The sequence below is a fragment of the Schistocerca americana genome, unplaced genomic scaffold, assembly GCF_021461395.2.
Source record: "Schistocerca americana isolate TAMUIC-IGC-003095 unplaced genomic scaffold, iqSchAmer2.1 HiC_scaffold_906, whole genome shotgun sequence".
Taxonomy (NCBI): Eukaryota; Metazoa; Arthropoda; class Insecta; order Orthoptera; family Acrididae; genus Schistocerca; species Schistocerca americana.
The window spans coordinates 30,268-49,759 of NW_025726682.1; the positions used below are offsets into that span (position 1 = coordinate 30,268).

The 19,492-nt window shown below is 46.9% G+C and overlaps 1 protein-coding gene across 1 annotated transcript; it reads left to right on the forward strand.

Moving 5' to 3' along the window:
• Positions 1-1,177: 1,177 nt before the first annotated feature.
• LOC124592115 (cuticle collagen 10-like) lies at positions 1,178-2,511 on the forward strand. Its single transcript, XM_047131804.1, has 2 exons — positions 1,178-1,274; positions 1,613-2,511. Exons 1-2 carry the CDS (start codon positions 1,178-1,180, stop codon positions 2,509-2,511), a joined length of 996 nt encoding a protein of 331 aa, XP_046987760.1.
• The last annotated feature ends 16,981 nt before the right edge of the window (positions 2,512-19,492 follow it).

Sequence of the window (19,492 nt, forward strand, 5' to 3'; positions counted from 1 at the left end):
CGAAGGCTGCACTCCGAGCGAAGGTTGCACTCCGAGCAAAGGTTGCACTCCGAGCAAAGGTTGCACTCTGAGCAAGGATTGTACTCCGTGCGAAGGTTGCACTCCGAGCAACGGTTGCACTCCATCCAAAGGCTGCACTCCATGCGAAAACTGCATTTCATTCGAAGGCTGCACCCCGTGCATACGCTGCATCCTGTGCAAAGAATGCACTCTGTGCAAAGGCTGTGCTCCTTACGTTGGCTGCACTTCTTGCGAACGCTGCACTCCGTTCGAAGGCTGCACACAGTGCGATGGTTGCACTTCATGGGAAGGCTGCACTCCATGCGAATGCTGCACTCCATGCGAAGGCTGCACTCCATGCTAAGGCTGCACTCCATGCGAAGGCTGCACTCCATGCGAAGGCTGCACTCCATGCAAAGGCTGCACTCCATGCGCAGGCTACACTCCATGCGAAGGCTACACTCCATGCGAAGGCTACACTCCATGCGAAGGCTACACACCATGCGAAGGCTACACTCCATGCGAAGGCTACACTCCATGCGAAGGCTACACTCCATGCAAAGGCTACACTCCATGCGAAGGCTACACTCCATGCGAAGGCTACACTCCATGCAAAGGCTACACTCCATGCAAAGGCTACACTCCATGCAAAGGCTACACTCCATGCAATGGCTACACTCCATGCAAAGGCTACACTCCATGCAATGGCTACACTCCATGCAAAGGCTACACTCCATGCGAAGGCTACACTCCATGCGAAGGCTGCACTCTGTTCGAGGGCTGCACTCTGTTCGAGGGCTGCACTCTGTGTGAAACCTGCTGCACTGCATGCAAAGACTGAACTCTGTGCGAAGGGTGTACTCCGTGTGGAGGCTACATTTTCTGCGAAATGTGTACTCCTAGTGACGGCTGCACTCCATGCAGAGACTACACTCCATGTGGAGGCTGCACTCCCTGCGGAGGCTGCACTCAATGTGAACGTTGCAGTCATTGAGAAGGCTACAGTCATTGAAAGTCTCACTCTTTGCAAGGGCTGCACTCCTTAAAAATTCTGCACACCTTGCAAAGTCTTTACACACTGTTATTACTGCATAGTCTGATTTCATCACTCCTATTAAGTGAGAAGATCTTTGTGGACGTCATGCAGTGTAAGGACTGCAAACCATGTCCAAGCATCATGACGTGTAGGCAGTACACCTTGTGCGATAACTCTCTTAATGAAATAATCCCAGATTGTGAGGAAGTTAATTTAAGAAAGAGACATGTTGCTACAGGTAGAGGAGCATACATTCTGATATCAGTCGCACTTGTCAGCGCACCTCACAGCTCACCATGAAAGGGAAGCACAGCTACCAGGGGCAACACACATTCGAAAGACAGTACAGATTGTGAGAGACTACACTGATGGGAGATGGCACATACTATTAGGAAGTGACTCTATTGAAGGACAGAACGTGAAGCGTGGACACCACTCCTTTTGAGGGCAGCATCCCTACTGAGGACAGCGCATTATGTGAGGACAGAACATCTTGGGATGGTAGAACCACACAATGTGAGCTCAGCTTGCTCTGCAAGGTGGGCTTGTCATGCATTGTATGTGAGTACAGCACAGCTTGCAAGGATGGCACACCTCGCGAAGACGGCACACCAAGCGAGGACGGCACACCAAGCGAGGACGGCACACCAAGCGAGGACGGCACACCAAGCGAGGACGGCACACCAAGCGAGGACGGCACACCAAGCGAGGACGGCACACCAAGCGAGGACGGCACACCAAGCGAGGACGGCACACCTTGCGAGGACGGCACACCTTGCGAGGACGGCACACCAAGCGAGGACGGCACACCAAGCGAGGACGGCACACCAAGCGAGGATGGCACACCAAGCGAGGACGGCACACCAAGCGAGGACGGCACACCTTGCGCGGACGGCACACCTTGCGCGGACGGCACACCTTGCGCGGACGGCACACCTTGCGCGGACGGCACACCTTGCGCGGACGGCACACCTTGCGCGGACGGCACACCTTGCGCGGACGGCACAGCTTGCGAGGACGGCACACCTTGCGAGGACGGCACACCTTGCGAGGACGGCACACCTTGCGAGGACGGCACACCTTGCGAGGACGGCACACCTTGCGAGGACGGCACACCTTGCGAGGACGGCACACCAAGCGAGGACGGCACACCAAGCGAGGACGGCACACCATTCGAGGACGGCACTCCATTCGAGGACGGCACACCATTCGAGGACGACACACCATTCGAGGACGGCACACCATTCGAGGACGGCACACCATTCGAGGACGGCACACCATTCGAGGATGGCACATCATTCGAAGATGGCACACCATGTGAGGATGGCACACCATGCAGGGACAGCACACCTCACAAGCACTGCACACTTAGTGAAGACTGCACACCTGTGAAGTTAGGATGCCTTGTGAAGACAGCTCGCCCTGCAAAGACACCTTCAGAACACAAGACACCAATAAAATTGCACACCTACTGAGTACATCAAGTGTTAAGAAGATGGCAGATATGCAGGGGACAGCTCACTTTAGGCAGTCCGCACACCTTAAAGGGAGAGCACATGTTGGAATGAGAGGACATTTTATAAGGGAGGCTTACCCCATGAGGAGAGAATGCCTTGTAATGTTAGTACACTGTGTGGGGATAGGACAATATATGAAGATGGCATATTTTGTGAAAAATTATGTGTTCCAATGACTGCATGCCTTCTGATTGCTGCACTCATTATGAGGTTAGCACATGTTGGCAGTACAGCTCACCATGTGGGGGGCAGAATAATTTTCATGGACAGCACAACCAGTGAGGACAGCTCACCTTGCACAGAATGCACACCCCTTGCAAGGACAAAACAGCCCGCAAGGAAAGGACATCTTTCGAGGACAACACACCTTGTGCAGCAGCATACTTTTTGAGGACGGCGTATCTTATGAGAACAGCAAATATTTTCAGGACCGTTAAAGAAGCGAGGACAGAACACCATATTAAGGTACAACATGTTGGGAGGAAAAACACATTTTCTGATAAGTGCATATTGTGCCATGCCATTCCTGCTCACCTTATGATGAGTGCAAAATCTGTGAGGACAGTACAGCTTACATTGACGGCACAGATATTGACACCGGCAATCCTCACAATGACAGAACATGTAGTTAGTGTATCTGACCTTGTGAACACAGCATACTTTTTGATGACAGCACAGCACACATTGCAAGGACAGCACACCTTGTGTGGGAAGCACACCTTGCGGGGACAGCACAATTTGTGGGGACAGCGCAATTTGCGAGGACAGCACAACTTGTGAGGACAGCACAAGTTGACAGTGCTGCACAAGTTGCGAGTACAGCACAACTTGTGAGGACAGCACAAGTTGACAGTACTGCACAAGTTGCGAGTACAGCACAACTTGCGAGGACAGCACAGCTTGAAAGGACAGCACAGCTTGAGAGGACAGCACAGCTTGCGAGGACAGCACAGGTTGCAAGGACAGCACAGCTTGCGAGGACAACAAACTTTTTGATTAACCTAGTGGATGCCATTACTCTAGTACGTTCAGTAACTGTTTCATTTGCAGCAACCTTAATGTATATAGTAACACTTGCATGTACAGATACACTAAAATGAATAGGAAGAACTTCACATTCAGCGGTTTTACCTGATAGAACATGAATAGTGTGTGCTGCAACTCTTGCATGCACAGTATCTCTAATGTACAGAGTAAGTGTTGGGTAAGCAGTCACTTCTCCATGCAAGGTAACTCTTGCAAGTTGAGTAACAGATGCTTTTGCAATCCTCACAATGACAGAACACGTAGTTAGTGTATGTGACCTTGTGAACACAGCATACTTTGAGGACAGCACAGCACACATTGCAAGGACAGCACACCTTGCGAGGGAAGCACACCTTGTGGGGACAGTAAAAGTTGCGAGAACAACACAGCTTGCGAGGACAGCACAGCTTGCGAGGACAGCACAGCTTGCGAGGACAGCACAGCTTGCGAGGACAGCTCAACTTGAGAGGACAGCACAACTTGAGAGGACAGCACAGCTTGCGAGGACAGCACAGCTTGCGAGGACAGCTCAACTTGAGAGGATAGCTCAACTTGAGTGGATAGCTTAACTTGAGAGGATAGCTCAACTTGAGAGGATAGCTCAACTTGAGAGGATAGCTCAACTTGAGAGGATAGCTCAACTTGAGAGGATAGCTCAACTTGAGAGGACAGCACAACTTGAGAGGACAGCACAACTTGCAAGGATAGTAGACCTTGTGATTAACCTTGTAGTGCCATGACATGAATAGTGTGTTCTGCAACTCTTGCATGTACAGTATCTCAAATGTGCAGAGTAAGTTTTGCGTAAGCAGTCACTCCTCCATGCAAGGTATCTCTTGCAAGTTCAGTAACAGATGCTTTTGCAGCTGAGTTGTGTGTATTAACCACAGAACTTGAATAGACTGCTTTGCATGCTGTAATGCGGAAAAAAAGAGATGGGAAGGAGAAAAAGCAGTATGTAGAAAGAAGGGAGGGAGGAAGGGAGTGTATGAGGAAAGTATGTTTGAGAGAGTTGAAGAGGATAGTAATATGGGGAAGGATGAGAGGAGGAGAAGGAAGCCATGGTGAGAAGAGGGAGGATGTATCGGGCAAAGAGGAAACGACGGAGAGAAATAAGGAAGGAACGAAAGTAACAGGTAATATAAGTATAAAGTGAATGGAGGAGGATAGAGAAAAATATATATAAATATATATATATACATAGTGTGTAGATGGTATGTTTACTACAATTGAGAACACACGAAAACGCTGTACAGGCAGTGAAGTGGAGACTCAAAAGGTGAAAACAAGTACTAAGTCTGAGGTGAGGCAAGAAGGAAGAACTTCCACAACAGTAGGCGCTACTGAATAATAAAGTGGGGAAACCAAAGTGTAGAATGGTAGTCGAGCCACATGGTGGCTAGAATAAAAGACACTCGTCGTTGTGGTGTCTAATATCAGTCATGCTGTCTGTCAAGACAACAACAGTAATGGACAGATCAAACAGGTGCATCGAAATTCCTGACGACTGGAGCATTACAATAATCAGTACCATAAGCTGTGCTGTGTGGCGCCAATTAACAAGTTGTCAGACGACAATCGAAGGCAAGATATCCACCGTAACACAAAAGATGAGAGACAGACGTACCAGTACTGCTAGACATGCCTAATGCCGCATAAATCCACGCTGCCTCTTGTGCCGCCCATTCACTTAACGTAGTGTTACAGATGAAGTACCTGCCGAAAACACGGAGGGATTTCTATAGACTGTAACTATAAAAAAAAAAGGAAAGTGTGAAGAGCGTGGGACACAGGGCAGACGATACATTGTACGCCAAGGACGGAATGTGATGTGTTGGCAAATGTGCCAAGACCTTGTAGATAGAGGAGGCCGAAATGCAGGCTATCTAACGCAGACGGGCGTGAATTCTGGAACAGGATAAGTATTGAATGGTAATAAGAAAAGTATGCAGCTCCTCGAATACTTAACTTTATTCCATCCTTGTGGTACATCGCTCTTGATAATACAAATAAGACTATCTTCAGATACGGTTAATGGCGCCTTGCTATGTCGTAGTCACGGACTTAGCTGAAGGCTATTCTAACTGTCTCTCGGCAAATTAGAGAAAGGCTTCGTAAGTGTGGTCGCTAGCAAAGTCATCGTACAACTGGGGCGAGTGCTATTCCGCATCTCGAGACCTGCCTTGTGGTGGCGCTCGGTCTGCGATCACACAGTGGCGACACGCGGGTCCGACATGTACTAAATGGACAGCGGCCGATTTAAAGTACCAACTAGCAAGTGTGGTGTCTGGCGGTGACACCACAGAATGCGTCGGAAAGCGCGGTCCAGTATTGCGATAGGGGGTGTGGTGGGGGGGGAGGGGGGTTATGGGGCACAAAATGCGGCCCGTCATTCGTCGGAATTCGCAGCTCGCGGCCGATATCCCGTGGTGCGAATCCAGGGATGAGCACAGCCTCTCACAGTCGCCTGGAGGCGTCATAAAATCCATGTTCAGCTATTTGCTTCCAGGCTGCACTTCCTGAGTTAGCAGGCTTCAATATAACATTGTTGCAACCCTAGCTTCCTGACTGAGAAAGCAAAACAGAAATTTCCAGATCACACACACACACACACACAAATCGTCGCAATTGGGCTGCATTAAAATAATTGGAGCATTACATAATATTTAAACCACAACCAGTGCTGTGTGGCAGCAGTGAAAGGGTGTCTAGAAGGAAAGCCAGGGGAAAAAAAAATACGCGCCGTCAGAGGCGGGGGTGGCACGCCTGCTAATACAATTAACAGCGATAATTTTAATTGCTGTCTGGGGGCTGGTGTGTCTATGGCTTCGCAGTGCACGAACTGCTTCCTTACTTGCTTCCCAACTTAACAAGCAAGGTCGCAAACAGGTTATTTCAACAGGCGCATTTGTATCGCCTGTGTGGTTTGTGGGGGGGGGGGAGGGGGGGAGGCATGAGTGTGCATTGCGCAGCCTGTGGGCAGCATGCATTATGTCCTGTCCCCCTCCTAGCTGCCCGACTTAGCAAGCGACTTTGCAATGCGACTCCGCTGCGCTCCGCTTGCTCCCAGTTACGTTATAAGGCGGCCACTCCGCACAAATGACAGCGAGACACTTGCGAACTCCGAACGGGTCAAATATCGGCGGGCGGAATATATCCTGCGTCAAAGCAGACTACACCACTTCACTTACGGCATGATACTTTGACACCGCCAACTAGATACCACCTTACTGTCCTAGGCAAAAACGCACTCAAAGACGCAAATACAAACCGAAAAACGGATTACACAAACTCGCGCAAAAGCTACTTTTTCGTCTGATGTACTTGCAAATTAAACACTTTCCGTTACTCTCCTTTCATTCCACTGTGGAAACTAGTATTTTTTTTACCTCGCCAAACGGTCCTATATCAAAGCAAACTACGCTCACTGGGCCAGGCGGCGCGGCGCGTCTCTTCTCATCGTCTCAAAATACGCTGCATAAACGTCCGTAACTCCTCGATGCCCTCACTTCAAATCTTAAAACTTTGACACCGCCAAGCGACCACCGACCTCAGTACGTCATACAAATTTCACCTCGATACGACCTTACTGTCCCTGAGAAAAACGCACTCAAAGACGCAAATACAAACCGAAAAACGGATTACACAAACTCGCGCAAAAGCTACTTTTTCGTCTGATGTACTTGCAAATTAAACACTTTCCGTTACTCTCCTTTCATTCCACTGTGGAAACTAGTATTTTTTTTACCTCGCCAAACGGTCCTATATCAAAGCAAACTACGCTCACTGGGCCAGGCGGCGCGGCGCGTCTCTTCTCATCGTCTCAAAATACGCTGCATAAACGTCCGTAACTCCTCGATGCCCTCACTTCAAATCTTAAAACTTTGACACCGCCAAGCGACCACCGACCTCAGTACGTCATACAAATTTCACCTCGATACGACCTTACTGTCCCTGAGAAAAACGCACTCAAAGACGCAAATACAAACCGAAAAACGGATTACACAAACTCGCGCAAAAGCTACTTTTTCGTCTGATGTACTTGCAAATTAAACACTTTCCGTTACTCTCCTTTCATTCCACTGTGGAAACTAGTATTTTTTTTACCTCGCCAAACGGTCCTATATCAAAGCAAACTACGCTCACTGGGCCAGGCGGCGCGGCGCGTCTCTTCTCATCGTCTCAAAATACGCTGCATAAACGTCCGTAACTCCTCGATGCCCTCACTTCAAATCTTAAAACTTTGACACCGCCAAGCGACCACCGACCTCAGTACGTCATACAAATTTCACCTCGATACGACCTTACTGTCCCTGAGAAAAACGCACTCAAAGACGCAAATACAAACCGAAAAACGGATTACACAAACTCGCGCAAAAGCTACTTTTTCGTCTGATGTACTTGCAAATTAAACACTTTCCGTTACTCTCCTTTCATTCCACTGTGGAAACTAGTATTTTTTTTACCTCGCCAAACGGTCCTATATCAAAGCAAACTACGCTCACTGGGCCAGGCGGCGCGGCGCGTCTCTTCTCATCGTCTCAAAATACGCTGCATAAACGTCCGTAACTCCTCGATGCCCTCACTTCAAATCTTAAAACTTTGACACCGCCAAGCGACCACCGACCTCAGTACGTCATACAAATTTCACCTCGATACGACCTTACTGTCCCTGAGAAAAACGCACTCAAAGACGCAAATACAAACCGAAAAACGGATTACACAAACTCGCGCAAAAGCTACTTTTTCGTCTGATGTACTTGCAAATTAAACACTTTCCGTTACTCTCCTTTCATTCCACTGTGGAAACTAGTATTTTTTTTACCTCGCCAAACGGTCCTATATCAAAGCAAACTACGCTCACTGGGCCAGGCGGCGCGGCGCGTCTCTTCTCATCGTCTCAAAATACGCTGCATAAACGTCCGTAACTCCTCGATGCCCTCACTTCAAATCTTAAAACTTTGACACCGCCAAGCGACCACCGACCTCAGTACGTCATACAAATTTCACCTCGATACGACCTTACTGTCCCTGAGAAAAACGCACTCAAAGACGCAAATACAAACCGAAAAACGGATTACACAAACTCGCGCAAAAGCTACTTTTTCGTCTGATGTACTTGCAAATTAAACACTTTCCGTTACTCTCCTTTCATTCCACTGTGGAAACTAGTATTTTTTTTACCTCGCCAAACGGTCCTATATCAAAGCAAACTACGCTCACTGGGCCAGGCGGCGCGGCGCGTCTCTTCTCATCGTCTCAAAATACGCTGCATAAACGTCCGTAACTCCTCGATGCCCTCACTTCAAATCTTAAAACTTTGACACCGCCAAGCGACCACCGACCTCAGTACGTCATACAAATTTCACCTCGATACGACCTTACTGTCCCTGAGAAAAACGCACTCAAAGACGCAAATACAAACCGAAAAACGGATTACACAAACTCGCGCAAAAGCTACTTTTTCGTCTGATGTACTTGCAAATTAAACACTTTCCGTTACTCTCCTTTCATTCCACTGTGGAAACTAGTATTTTTTTTACCTCGCCAAACGGTCCTATATCAAAGCAAACTACGCTCACTGGGCCAGGCGGCGCGGCGCGTCTCTTCTCATCGTCTCAAAATACGCTGCATAAACGTCCGTAACTCCTCGATGCCCTCACTTCAAATCTTAAAACTTTGACACCGCCAAGCGACCACCGACCTCAGTACGTCATACAAATTTCACCTCGATACGACCTTACTGTCCCTGAGAAAAACGCACTCAAAGACGCAAATACAAACCGAAAAACGGATTACACAAACTCGCGCAAAAGCTACTTTTTCGTCTGATGTACTTGCAAATTAAACACTTTCCGTTACTCTCCTTTCATTCCACTGTGGAAACTAGTATTTTTTTTACCTCGCCAAACGGTCCTATATCAAAGCAAACTACGCTCACTGGGCCAGGCGGCGCGGCGCGTCTCTTCTCATCGTCTCAAAATACGCTGCATAAACGTCCGTAACTCCTCGATGCCCTCACTTCAAATCTTAAAACTTTGACACCGCCAAGCGACCACCGACCTCAGTACGTCATACAAATTTCACCTCGATACGACCTTACTGTCCCTGAGAAAAACGCACTCAAAGACGCAAATACAAACCGAAAAACGGATTACACAAACTCGCGCAAAAGCTACTTTTTCGTCTGATGTACTTGCAAATTAAACACTTTCCGTTACTCTCCTTTCATTCCACTGTGGAAACTAGTATTTTTTTTACCTCGCCAAACGGTCCTATATCAAAGCAAACTACGCTCACTGGGCCAGGCGGCGCGGCGCGTCTCTTCTCATCGTCTCAAAATACGCTGCATAAACGTCCGTAACTCCTCGATGCCCTCACTTCAAATCTTAAAACTTTGACACCGCCAAGCGACCACCGACCTCAGTACGTCATACAAATTTCACCTCGATACGACCTTACTGTCCCTGAGAAAAACGCACTCAAAGACGCAAATACAAACCGAAAAACGGATTACACAAACTCGCGCAAAAGCTACTTTTTCGTCTGATGTACTTGCAAATTAAACACTTTCCGTTACTCTCCTTTCATTCCACTGTGGAAACTAGTATTTTTTTTACCTCGCCAAACGGTCCTATATCAAAGCAAACTACGCTCACTGGGCCAGGCGGCGCGGCGCGTCTCTTCTCATCGTCTCAAAATACGCTGCATAAACGTCCGTAACTCCTCGATGCCCTCACTTCAAATCTTAAAACTTTGACACCGCCAAGCGACCACCGACCTCAGTACGTCATACAAATTTCACCTCGATACGACCTTACTGTCCCTGAGAAAAACGCACTCAAAGACGCAAATACAAACCGAAAAACGGATTACACAAACTCGCGCAAAAGCTACTTTTTCGTCTGATGTACTTGCAAATTAAACACTTTCCGTTACTCTCCTTTCATTCCACTGTGGAAACTAGTATTTTTTTTACCTCGCCAAACGGTCCTATATCAAAGCAAACTACGCTCACTGGGCCAGGCGGCGCGGCGCGTCTCTTCTCATCGTCTCAAAATACGCTGCATAAACGTCCGTAACTCCTCGATGCCCTCACTTCAAATCTTAAAACTTTGACACCGCCAAGCGACCACCGACCTCAGTACGTCATACAAATTTCACCTCGATACGACCTTACTGTCCCTGAGAAAAACGCACTCAAAGACGCAAATACAAACCGAAAAACGGATTACACAAACTCGCGCAAAAGCTACTTTTTCGTCTGATGTACTTGCAAATTAAACACTTTCCGTTACTCTCCTTTCATTCCACTGTGGAAACTAGTATTTTTTTTACCTCGCCAAACGGTCCTATATCAAAGCAAACTACGCTCACTGGGCCAGGCGGCGCGGCGCGTCTCTTCTCATCGTCTCAAAATACGCTGCATAAACGTCCGTAACTCCTCGATGCCCTCACTTCAAATCTTAAAACTTTGACACCGCCAAGCGACCACCGACCTCAGTACGTCATACAAATTTCACCTCGATACGACCTTACTGTCCCTGAGAAAAACGCACTCAAAGACGCAAATACAAACCGAAAAACGGATTACACAAACTCGCGCAAAAGCTACTTTTTCGTCTGATGTACTTGCAAATTAAACACTTTCCGTTACTCTCCTTTCATTCCACTGTGGAAACTAGTATTTTTTTTACCTCGCCAAACGGTCCTATATCAAAGCAAACTACGCTCACTGGGCCAGGCGGCGCGGCGCGTCTCTTCTCATCGTCTCAAAATACGCTGCATAAACGTCCGTAACTCCTCGATGCCCTCACTTCAAATCTTAAAACTTTGACACCGCCAAGCGACCACCGACCTCAGTACGTCATACAAATTTCACCTCGATACGACCTTACTGTCCCTGAGAAAAACGCACTCAAAGACGCAAATACAAACCGAAAAACGGATTACACAAACTCGCGCAAAAGCTACTTTTTCGTCTGATGTACTTGCAAATTAAACACTTTCCGTTACTCTCCTTTCATTCCACTGTGGAAACTAGTATTTTTTTTACCTCGCCAAACGGTCCTATATCAAAGCAAACTACGCTCACTGGGCCAGGCGGCGCGGCGCGTCTCTTCTCATCGTCTCAAAATACGCTGCATAAACGTCCGTAACTCCTCGATGCCCTCACTTCAAATCTTAAAACTTTGACACCGCCAAGCGACCACCGACCTCAGTACGTCATACAAATTTCACCTCGATACGACCTTACTGTCCCTGAGAAAAACGCACTCAAAGACGCAAATACAAACCGAAAAACGGATTACACAAACTCGCGCAAAAGCTACTTTTTCGTCTGATGTACTTGCAAATTAAACACTTTCCGTTACTCTCCTTTCATTCCACTGTGGAAACTAGTATTTTTTTTACCTCGCCAAACGGTCCTATATCAAAGCAAACTACGCTCACTGGGCCAGGCGGCGCGGCGCGTCTCTTCTCATCGTCTCAAAATACGCTGCATAAACGTCCGTAACTCCTCGATGCCCTCACTTCAAATCTTAAAACTTTGACACCGCCAAGCGACCACCGACCTCAGTACGTCATACAAATTTCACCTCGATACGACCTTACTGTCCCTGAGAAAAACGCACTCAAAGACGCAAATACAAACCGAAAAACGGATTACACAAACTCGCGCAAAAGCTACTTTTTCGTCTGATGTACTTGCAAATTAAACACTTTCCGTTACTCTCCTTTCATTCCACTGTGGAAACTAGTATTTTTTTTACCTCGCCAAACGGTCCTATATCAAAGCAAACTACGCTCACTGGGCCAGGCGGCGCGGCGCGTCTCTTCTCATCGTCTCAAAATACGCTGCATAAACGTCCGTAACTCCTCGATGCCCTCACTTCAAATCTTAAAACTTTGACACCGCCAAGCGACCACCGACCTCAGTACGTCATACAAATTTCACCTCGATACGACCTTACTGTCCCTGAGAAAAACGCACTCAAAGACGCAAATACAAACCGAAAAACGGATTACACAAACTCGCGCAAAAGCTACTTTTTCGTCTGATGTACTTGCAAATTAAACACTTTCCGTTACTCTCCTTTCATTCCACTGTGGAAACTAGTATTTTTTTTACCTCGCCAAACGGTCCTATATCAAAGCAAACTACGCTCACTGGGCCAGGCGGCGCGGCGCGTCTCTTCTCATCGTCTCAAAATACGCTGCATAAACGTCCGTAACTCCTCGATGCCCTCACTTCAAATCTTAAAACTTTGACACCGCCAAGCGACCACCGACCTCAGTACGTCATACAAATTTCACCTCGATACGACCTTACTGTCCCTGAGAAAAACGCACTCAAAGACGCAAATACAAACCGAAAAACGGATTACACAAACTCGCGCAAAAGCTACTTTTTCGTCTGATGTACTTGCAAATTAAACACTTTCCGTTACTCTCCTTTCATTCCACTGTGGAAACTAGTATTTTTTTTACCTCGCCAAACGGTCCTATATCAAAGCAAACTACGCTCACTGGGCCAGGCGGCGCGGCGCGTCTCTTCTCATCGTCTCAAAATACGCTGCATAAACGTCCGTAACTCCTCGATGCCCTCACTTCAAATCTTAAAACTTTGACACCGCCAAGCGACCACCGACCTCAGTACGTCATACAAATTTCACCTCGATACGACCTTACTGTCCCTGAGAAAAACGCACTCAAAGACGCAAATACAAACCGAAAAACGGATTACACAAACTCGCGCAAAAGCTACTTTTTCGTCTGATGTACTTGCAAATTAAACACTTTCCGTTACTCTCCTTTCATTCCACTGTGGAAACTAGTATTTTTTTTACCTCGCCAAACGGTCCTATATCAAAGCAAACTACGCTCACTGGGCCAGGCGGCGCGGCGCGTCTCTTCTCATCGTCTCAAAATACGCTGCATAAACGTCCGTAACTCCTCGATGCCCTCACTTCAAATCTTAAAACTTTGACACCGCCAAGCGACCACCGACCTCAGTACGTCATACAAATTTCACCTCGATACGACCTTACTGTCCCTGAGAAAAACGCACTCAAAGACGCAAATACAAACCGAAAAACGGATTACACAAACTCGCGCAAAAGCTACTTTTTCGTCTGATGTACTTGCAAATTAAACACTTTCCGTTACTCTCCTTTCATTCCACTGTGGAAACTAGTATTTTTTTTACCTCGCCAAACGGTCCTATATCAAAGCAAACTACGCTCACTGGGCCAGGCGGCGCGGCGCGTCTCTTCTCATCGTCTCAAAATACGCTGCATAAACGTCCGTAACTCCTCGATGCCCTCACTTCAAATCTTAAAACTTTGACACCGCCAAGCGACCACCGACCTCAGTACGTCATACAAATTTCACCTCGATACGACCTTACTGTCCCTGAGAAAAACGCACTCAAAGACGCAAATACAAACCGAAAAACGGATTACACAAACTCGCGCAAAAGCTACTTTTTCGTCTGATGTACTTGCAAATTAAACACTTTCCGTTACTCTCCTTTCATTCCACTGTGGAAACTAGTATTTTTTTTACCTCGCCAAACGGTCCTATATCAAAGCAAACTACGCTCACTGGGCCAGGCGGCGCGGCGCGTCTCTTCTCATCGTCTCAAAATACGCTGCATAAACGTCCGTAACTCCTCGATGCCCTCACTTCAAATCTTAAAACTTTGACACCGCCAAGCGACCACCGACCTCAGTACGTCATACAAATTTCACCTCGATACGACCTTACTGTCCCTGAGAAAAACGCACTCAAAGACGCAAATACAAACCGAAAAACGGATTACACAAACTCGCGCAAAAGCTACTTTTTCGTCTGATGTACTTGCAAATTAAACACTTTCCGTTACTCTCCTTTCATTCCACTGTGGAAACTAGTATTTTTTTTACCTCGCCAAACGGTCCTATATCAAAGCAAACTACGCTCACTGGGCCAGGCGGCGCGGCGCGTCTCTTCTCATCGTCTCAAAATACGCTGCATAAACGTCCGTAACTCCTCGATGCCCTCACTTCAAATCTTAAAACTTTGACACCGCCAAGCGACCACCGACCTCAGTACGTCATACAAATTTCACCTCGATACGACCTTACTGTCCCTGAGAAAAACGCACTCAAAGACGCAAATACAAACCGAAAAACGGATTACACAAACTCGCGCAAAAGCTACTTTTTCGTCTGATGTACTTGCAAATTAAACACTTTCCGTTACTCTCCTTTCATTCCACTGTGGAAACTAGTATTTTTTTTACCTCGCCAAACGGTCCTATATCAAAGCAAACTACGCTCACTGGGCCAGGCGGCGCGGCGCGTCTCTTCTCATCGTCTCAAAATACGCTGCATAAACGTCCGTAACTCCTCGATGCCCTCACTTCAAATCTTAAAACTTTGACACCGCCAAGCGACCACCGACCTCAGTACGTCATACAAATTTCACCTCGATACGACCTTACTGTCCCTGAGAAAAACGCACTCAAAGACGCAAATACAAACCGAAAAACGGATTACACAAACTCGCGCAAAAGCTACTTTTTCGTCTGATGTACTTGCAAATTAAACACTTTCCGTTACTCTCCTTTCATTCCACTGTGGAAACTAGTATTTTTTTTACCTCGCCAAACGGTCCTATATCAAAGCAAACTACGCTCACTGGGCCAGGCGGCGCGGCGCGTCTCTTCTCATCGTCTCAAAATACGCTGCATAAACGTCCGTAACTCCTCGATGCCCTCACTTCAAATCTTAAAACTTTGACACCGCCAAGCGACCACCGACCTCAGTACGTCATACAAATTTCACCTCGATACGACCTTACTGTCCCTGAGAAAAACGCACTCAAAGACGCAAATACAAACCGAAAAACGGATTACACAAACTCGCGCAAAAGCTACTTTTTCGTCTGATGTACTTGCAAATTAAACACTTTCCGTTACTCTCCTTTCATTCCACTGTGGAAACTAGTATTTTTTTTACCTCGCCAAACGGTCCTATATCAAAGCAAACTACGCTCACTGGGCCAGGCGGCGCGGCGCGTCTCTTCTCATCGTCTCAAAATACGCTGCATAAACGTCCGTAACTCCTCGATGCCCTCACTTCAAATCTTAAAACTTTGACACCGCCAAGCGACCACCGACCTCAGTACGTCATACAAATTTCACCTCGATACGACCTTACTGTCCCTGAGAAAAACGCACTCAAAGACGCAAATACAAACCGAAAAACGGATTACACAAACTCGCGCAAAAGCTACTTTTTCGTCTGATGTACTTGCAAATTAAACACTTTCCGTTACTCTCCTTTCATTCCACTGTGGAAACTAGTATTTTTTTTACCTCGCCAAACGGTCCTATATCAAAGCAAACTACGCTCACTGGGCCAGGCGGCGCGGCGCGTCTCTTCTCATCGTCTCAAAATACGCTGCATAAACGTCCGTAACTCCTCGATGCCCTCACTTCAAATCTTAAAACTTTGACACCGCCAAGCGACCACCGACCTCAGTACGTCATACAAATTTCACCTCGATACGACCTTACTGTCCCTGAGAAAAACGCACTCAAAGACGCAAATACAAACCGAAAAACGGATTACACAAACTCGCGCAAAAGCTACTTTTTCGTCTGATGTACTTGCAAATTAAACACTTTCCGTTACTCTCCTTTCATTCCACTGTGGAAACTAGTATTTTTTTTACCTCGCCAAACGGTCCTATATCAAAGCAAACTACGCTCACTGGGCCAGGCGGCGCGGCGCGTCTCTTCTCATCGTCTCAAAATACGCTGCATAAACGTCCGTAACTCCTCGATGCCCTCACTTCAAATCTTAAAACTTTGACACCGCCAAGCGACCACCGACCTCAGTACGTCATACAAATTTCACCTCGATACGACCTTACTGTCCCTGAGAAAAACGCACTCAAAGACGCAAATACAAACCGAAAAACGGATTACACAAACTCGCGCAAAAGCTACTTTTTCGTCTGATGTACTTGCAAATTAAACACTTTCCGTTACTCTCCTTTCATTCCACTGTGGAAACTAGTATTTTTTTTACCTCGCCAAACGGTCCTATATCAAAGCAAACTACGCTCACTGGGCCAGGCGGCGCGGCGCGTCTCTTCTCATCGTCTCAAAATACGCTGCATAAACGTCCGTAACTCCTCGATGCCCTCACTTCAAATCTTAAAACTTTGACACCGCCAAGCGACCACCGACCTCAGTACGTCATACAAATTTCACCTCGATACGACCTTACTGTCCCTGAGAAAAACGCACTCAAAGACGCAAATACAAACCGAAAAACGGATTACACAAACTCGCGCAAAAGCTACTTTTTCGTCTGATGTACTTGCAAATTAAACACTTTCCGTTACTCTCCTTTCATTCCACTGTGGAAACTAGTATTTTTTTTACCTCGCCAAACGGTCCTATATCAAAGCAAACTACGCTCACTGGGCCAGGCGGCGCGGCGCGTCTCTTCTCATCGTCTCAAAATACGCTGCATAAACGTCCGTAACTCCTCGATGCCCTCACTTCAAATCTTAAAACTTTGACACCGCCAAGCGACCACCGACCTCAGTACGTCATACAAATTTCACCTCGATACGACCTTACTGTCCCTGAGAAAAACGCACTCAAAGACGCAAATACAAACCGAAAAACGGATTACACAAACTCGCGCAAAAGCTACTTTTTCGTCTGATGTACTTGCAAATTAAACACTTTCCGTTACTCTCCTTTCATTCCACTGTGGAAACTAGTATTTTTTTTACCTCGCCAAACGGTCCTATATCAAAGCAAACTACGCTCACTGGGCCAGGCGGCGCGGCGCGTCTCTTCTCATCGTCTCAAAATACGCTGCATAAACGTCCGTAACTCCTCGATGCCCTCACTTCAAATCTTAAAACTTTGACACCGCCAAGCGACCACCGACCTCAGTACGTCATACAAATTTCACCTCGATACGACCTTACTGTCCCTGAGAAAAACGCACTCAAAGACGCAAATACAAACCGAAAAACGGATTACACAAACTCGCGCAAAAGCTACTTTTTCGTCTGATGTACTTGCAAATTAAACACTTTCCGTTACTCTCCTTTCATTCCACTGTGGAAACTAGTATTTTTTTTACCTCGCCAAACGGTCCTATATCAAAGCAAACTACGCTCACTGGGCCAGGCGGCGCGGCGCGTCTCTTCTCATCGTCTCAAAATACGCTGCATAAACGTCCGTAACTCCTCGATGCCCTCACTTCAAATCTTAAAACTTTGACACCGCCAAGCGACCACCGACCTCAGTACGTCATACAAATTTCACCTCGATACGACCTTACTGTCCCTGAGAAAAACGCACTCAAAGACGCAAATACAAACCGAAAAACGGATTACACAAACTCGCGCAAAAGCTACTTTTTCGTCTGATGTACTTGCAAATTAAACACTTTCCGTTACTCTCCTTTCATTCCACTGTGGAAACTAGTATTTTTTTTACCTCGCCAAACGGTCCTATATCAAAGCAAACTACGCTCACTGGGCCAGGCGGCGCGGCGCGTCTCTTCTCATCGTCTCAAAATACGCTGCATAAACGTCCGTAACTCCTCGATGCCCTCACTTCAAATCTTAAAACTTTGACACCGCCAAGCGACCACCGACCTCAGTACGTCATACAAATTTCACCTCGATACGACCTTACTGTCCCTGAGAAAAACGCACTCAAAGACGCAAATACAAACCGAAAAACGGATTACACAAACTCGCGCAAAAGCTACTTTTTCGTCTGATGTACTTGCAAATTAAACACTTTCCGTTACTCTCCTTTCATTCCACTGTGGAAACTAGTATTTTTTTTACCTCGCCAAACGGTCCTATATCAAAGCAAACTACGCTCACTGGGCCAGGCGGCGCGGCGCGTCTCTTCTCATCGTCTCAAAATACGCTGCATAAACGTCCGTAACTCCTCGATGCCCTCACTTCAAATCTTAAAACTTTGACACCGCCAAGCGACCACCGACCTCAGTACGTCATACAAATTTCACCTCGATACGACCTTACTGTCCCTGAGAAAAACGCACTCAAAGACGCAAATACAAACCGAAAAACGGATTACACAAACTCGCGCAAAAGCTACTTTTTCGTCTGATGTACTTGCAAATTAAACACTTTCCGTTACTCTCCTTTCATTCCACTGTGGAAACTAGTATTTTTTTTACCTCGCCAAACGGTCCTATATCAAAGCAAACTACGCTCACTGGGCCAGGCGGCGCGGCGCGTCTCTTCTCATCGTCTCAAAATACGCTGCATAAACGTCCGTAACTCCTCGATGCCCTCACTTCAAATCTTAAAACTTTGACACCGCCAAGCGACCACCGACCTCAGTACGTCATACAAATTTCACCTCGATACGACCTTACTGTCCCTGAGAAAAACGCACTCAAAGACGCAAATACAAACCGAAAAACGGATTACACAAACTCGCGCAAAAGCTACTTTTTCGTCTGATGTACTTGCAAATTAAACACTTTCCGTTACTCTCCTTTCATTCCACTGTGGAAACTAGTATTTTTTTTACCTCGCCAAACGGTCCTATATCAAAGCAAACTACGCTCACTGGGCCAGGCGGCGCGGCGCGTCTCTTCTCATCGTCTCAAAATACGCTGCATAAACGTCCGTAACTCCTCGATGCCCTCACTTCAAATCTTAAAACTTTGACACCGCCAAGCGACCACCGACCTCAGTACGTCATACAAATTTCACCTCGATACGACCTTACTGTCCCTGAGAAAAACGCACTCAAAGACGCAAATACAAACCGAAAAACGGATTACACAAACTCGCGCAAAAGCTACTTTTTCGTCTGATGTACTTGCAAATTAAACACTTTCCGTTA

Excerpts from the sequence above, each read along its gene's own strand:
- LOC124592115 (XM_047131804.1), top strand. The coding sequence starts at position 1,178 with ATGACGTGTAGGCAGTACACCTTGTGCGATAACTCTCTTAATGAAATA. Across the intron at positions 1,275-1,612 it reads AAAGAGACATGTTGCTACAG|CTTGCAAGGATGGCACACCT; the intron begins GTAGAGGAGCAT and ends AGTACAGCACAG.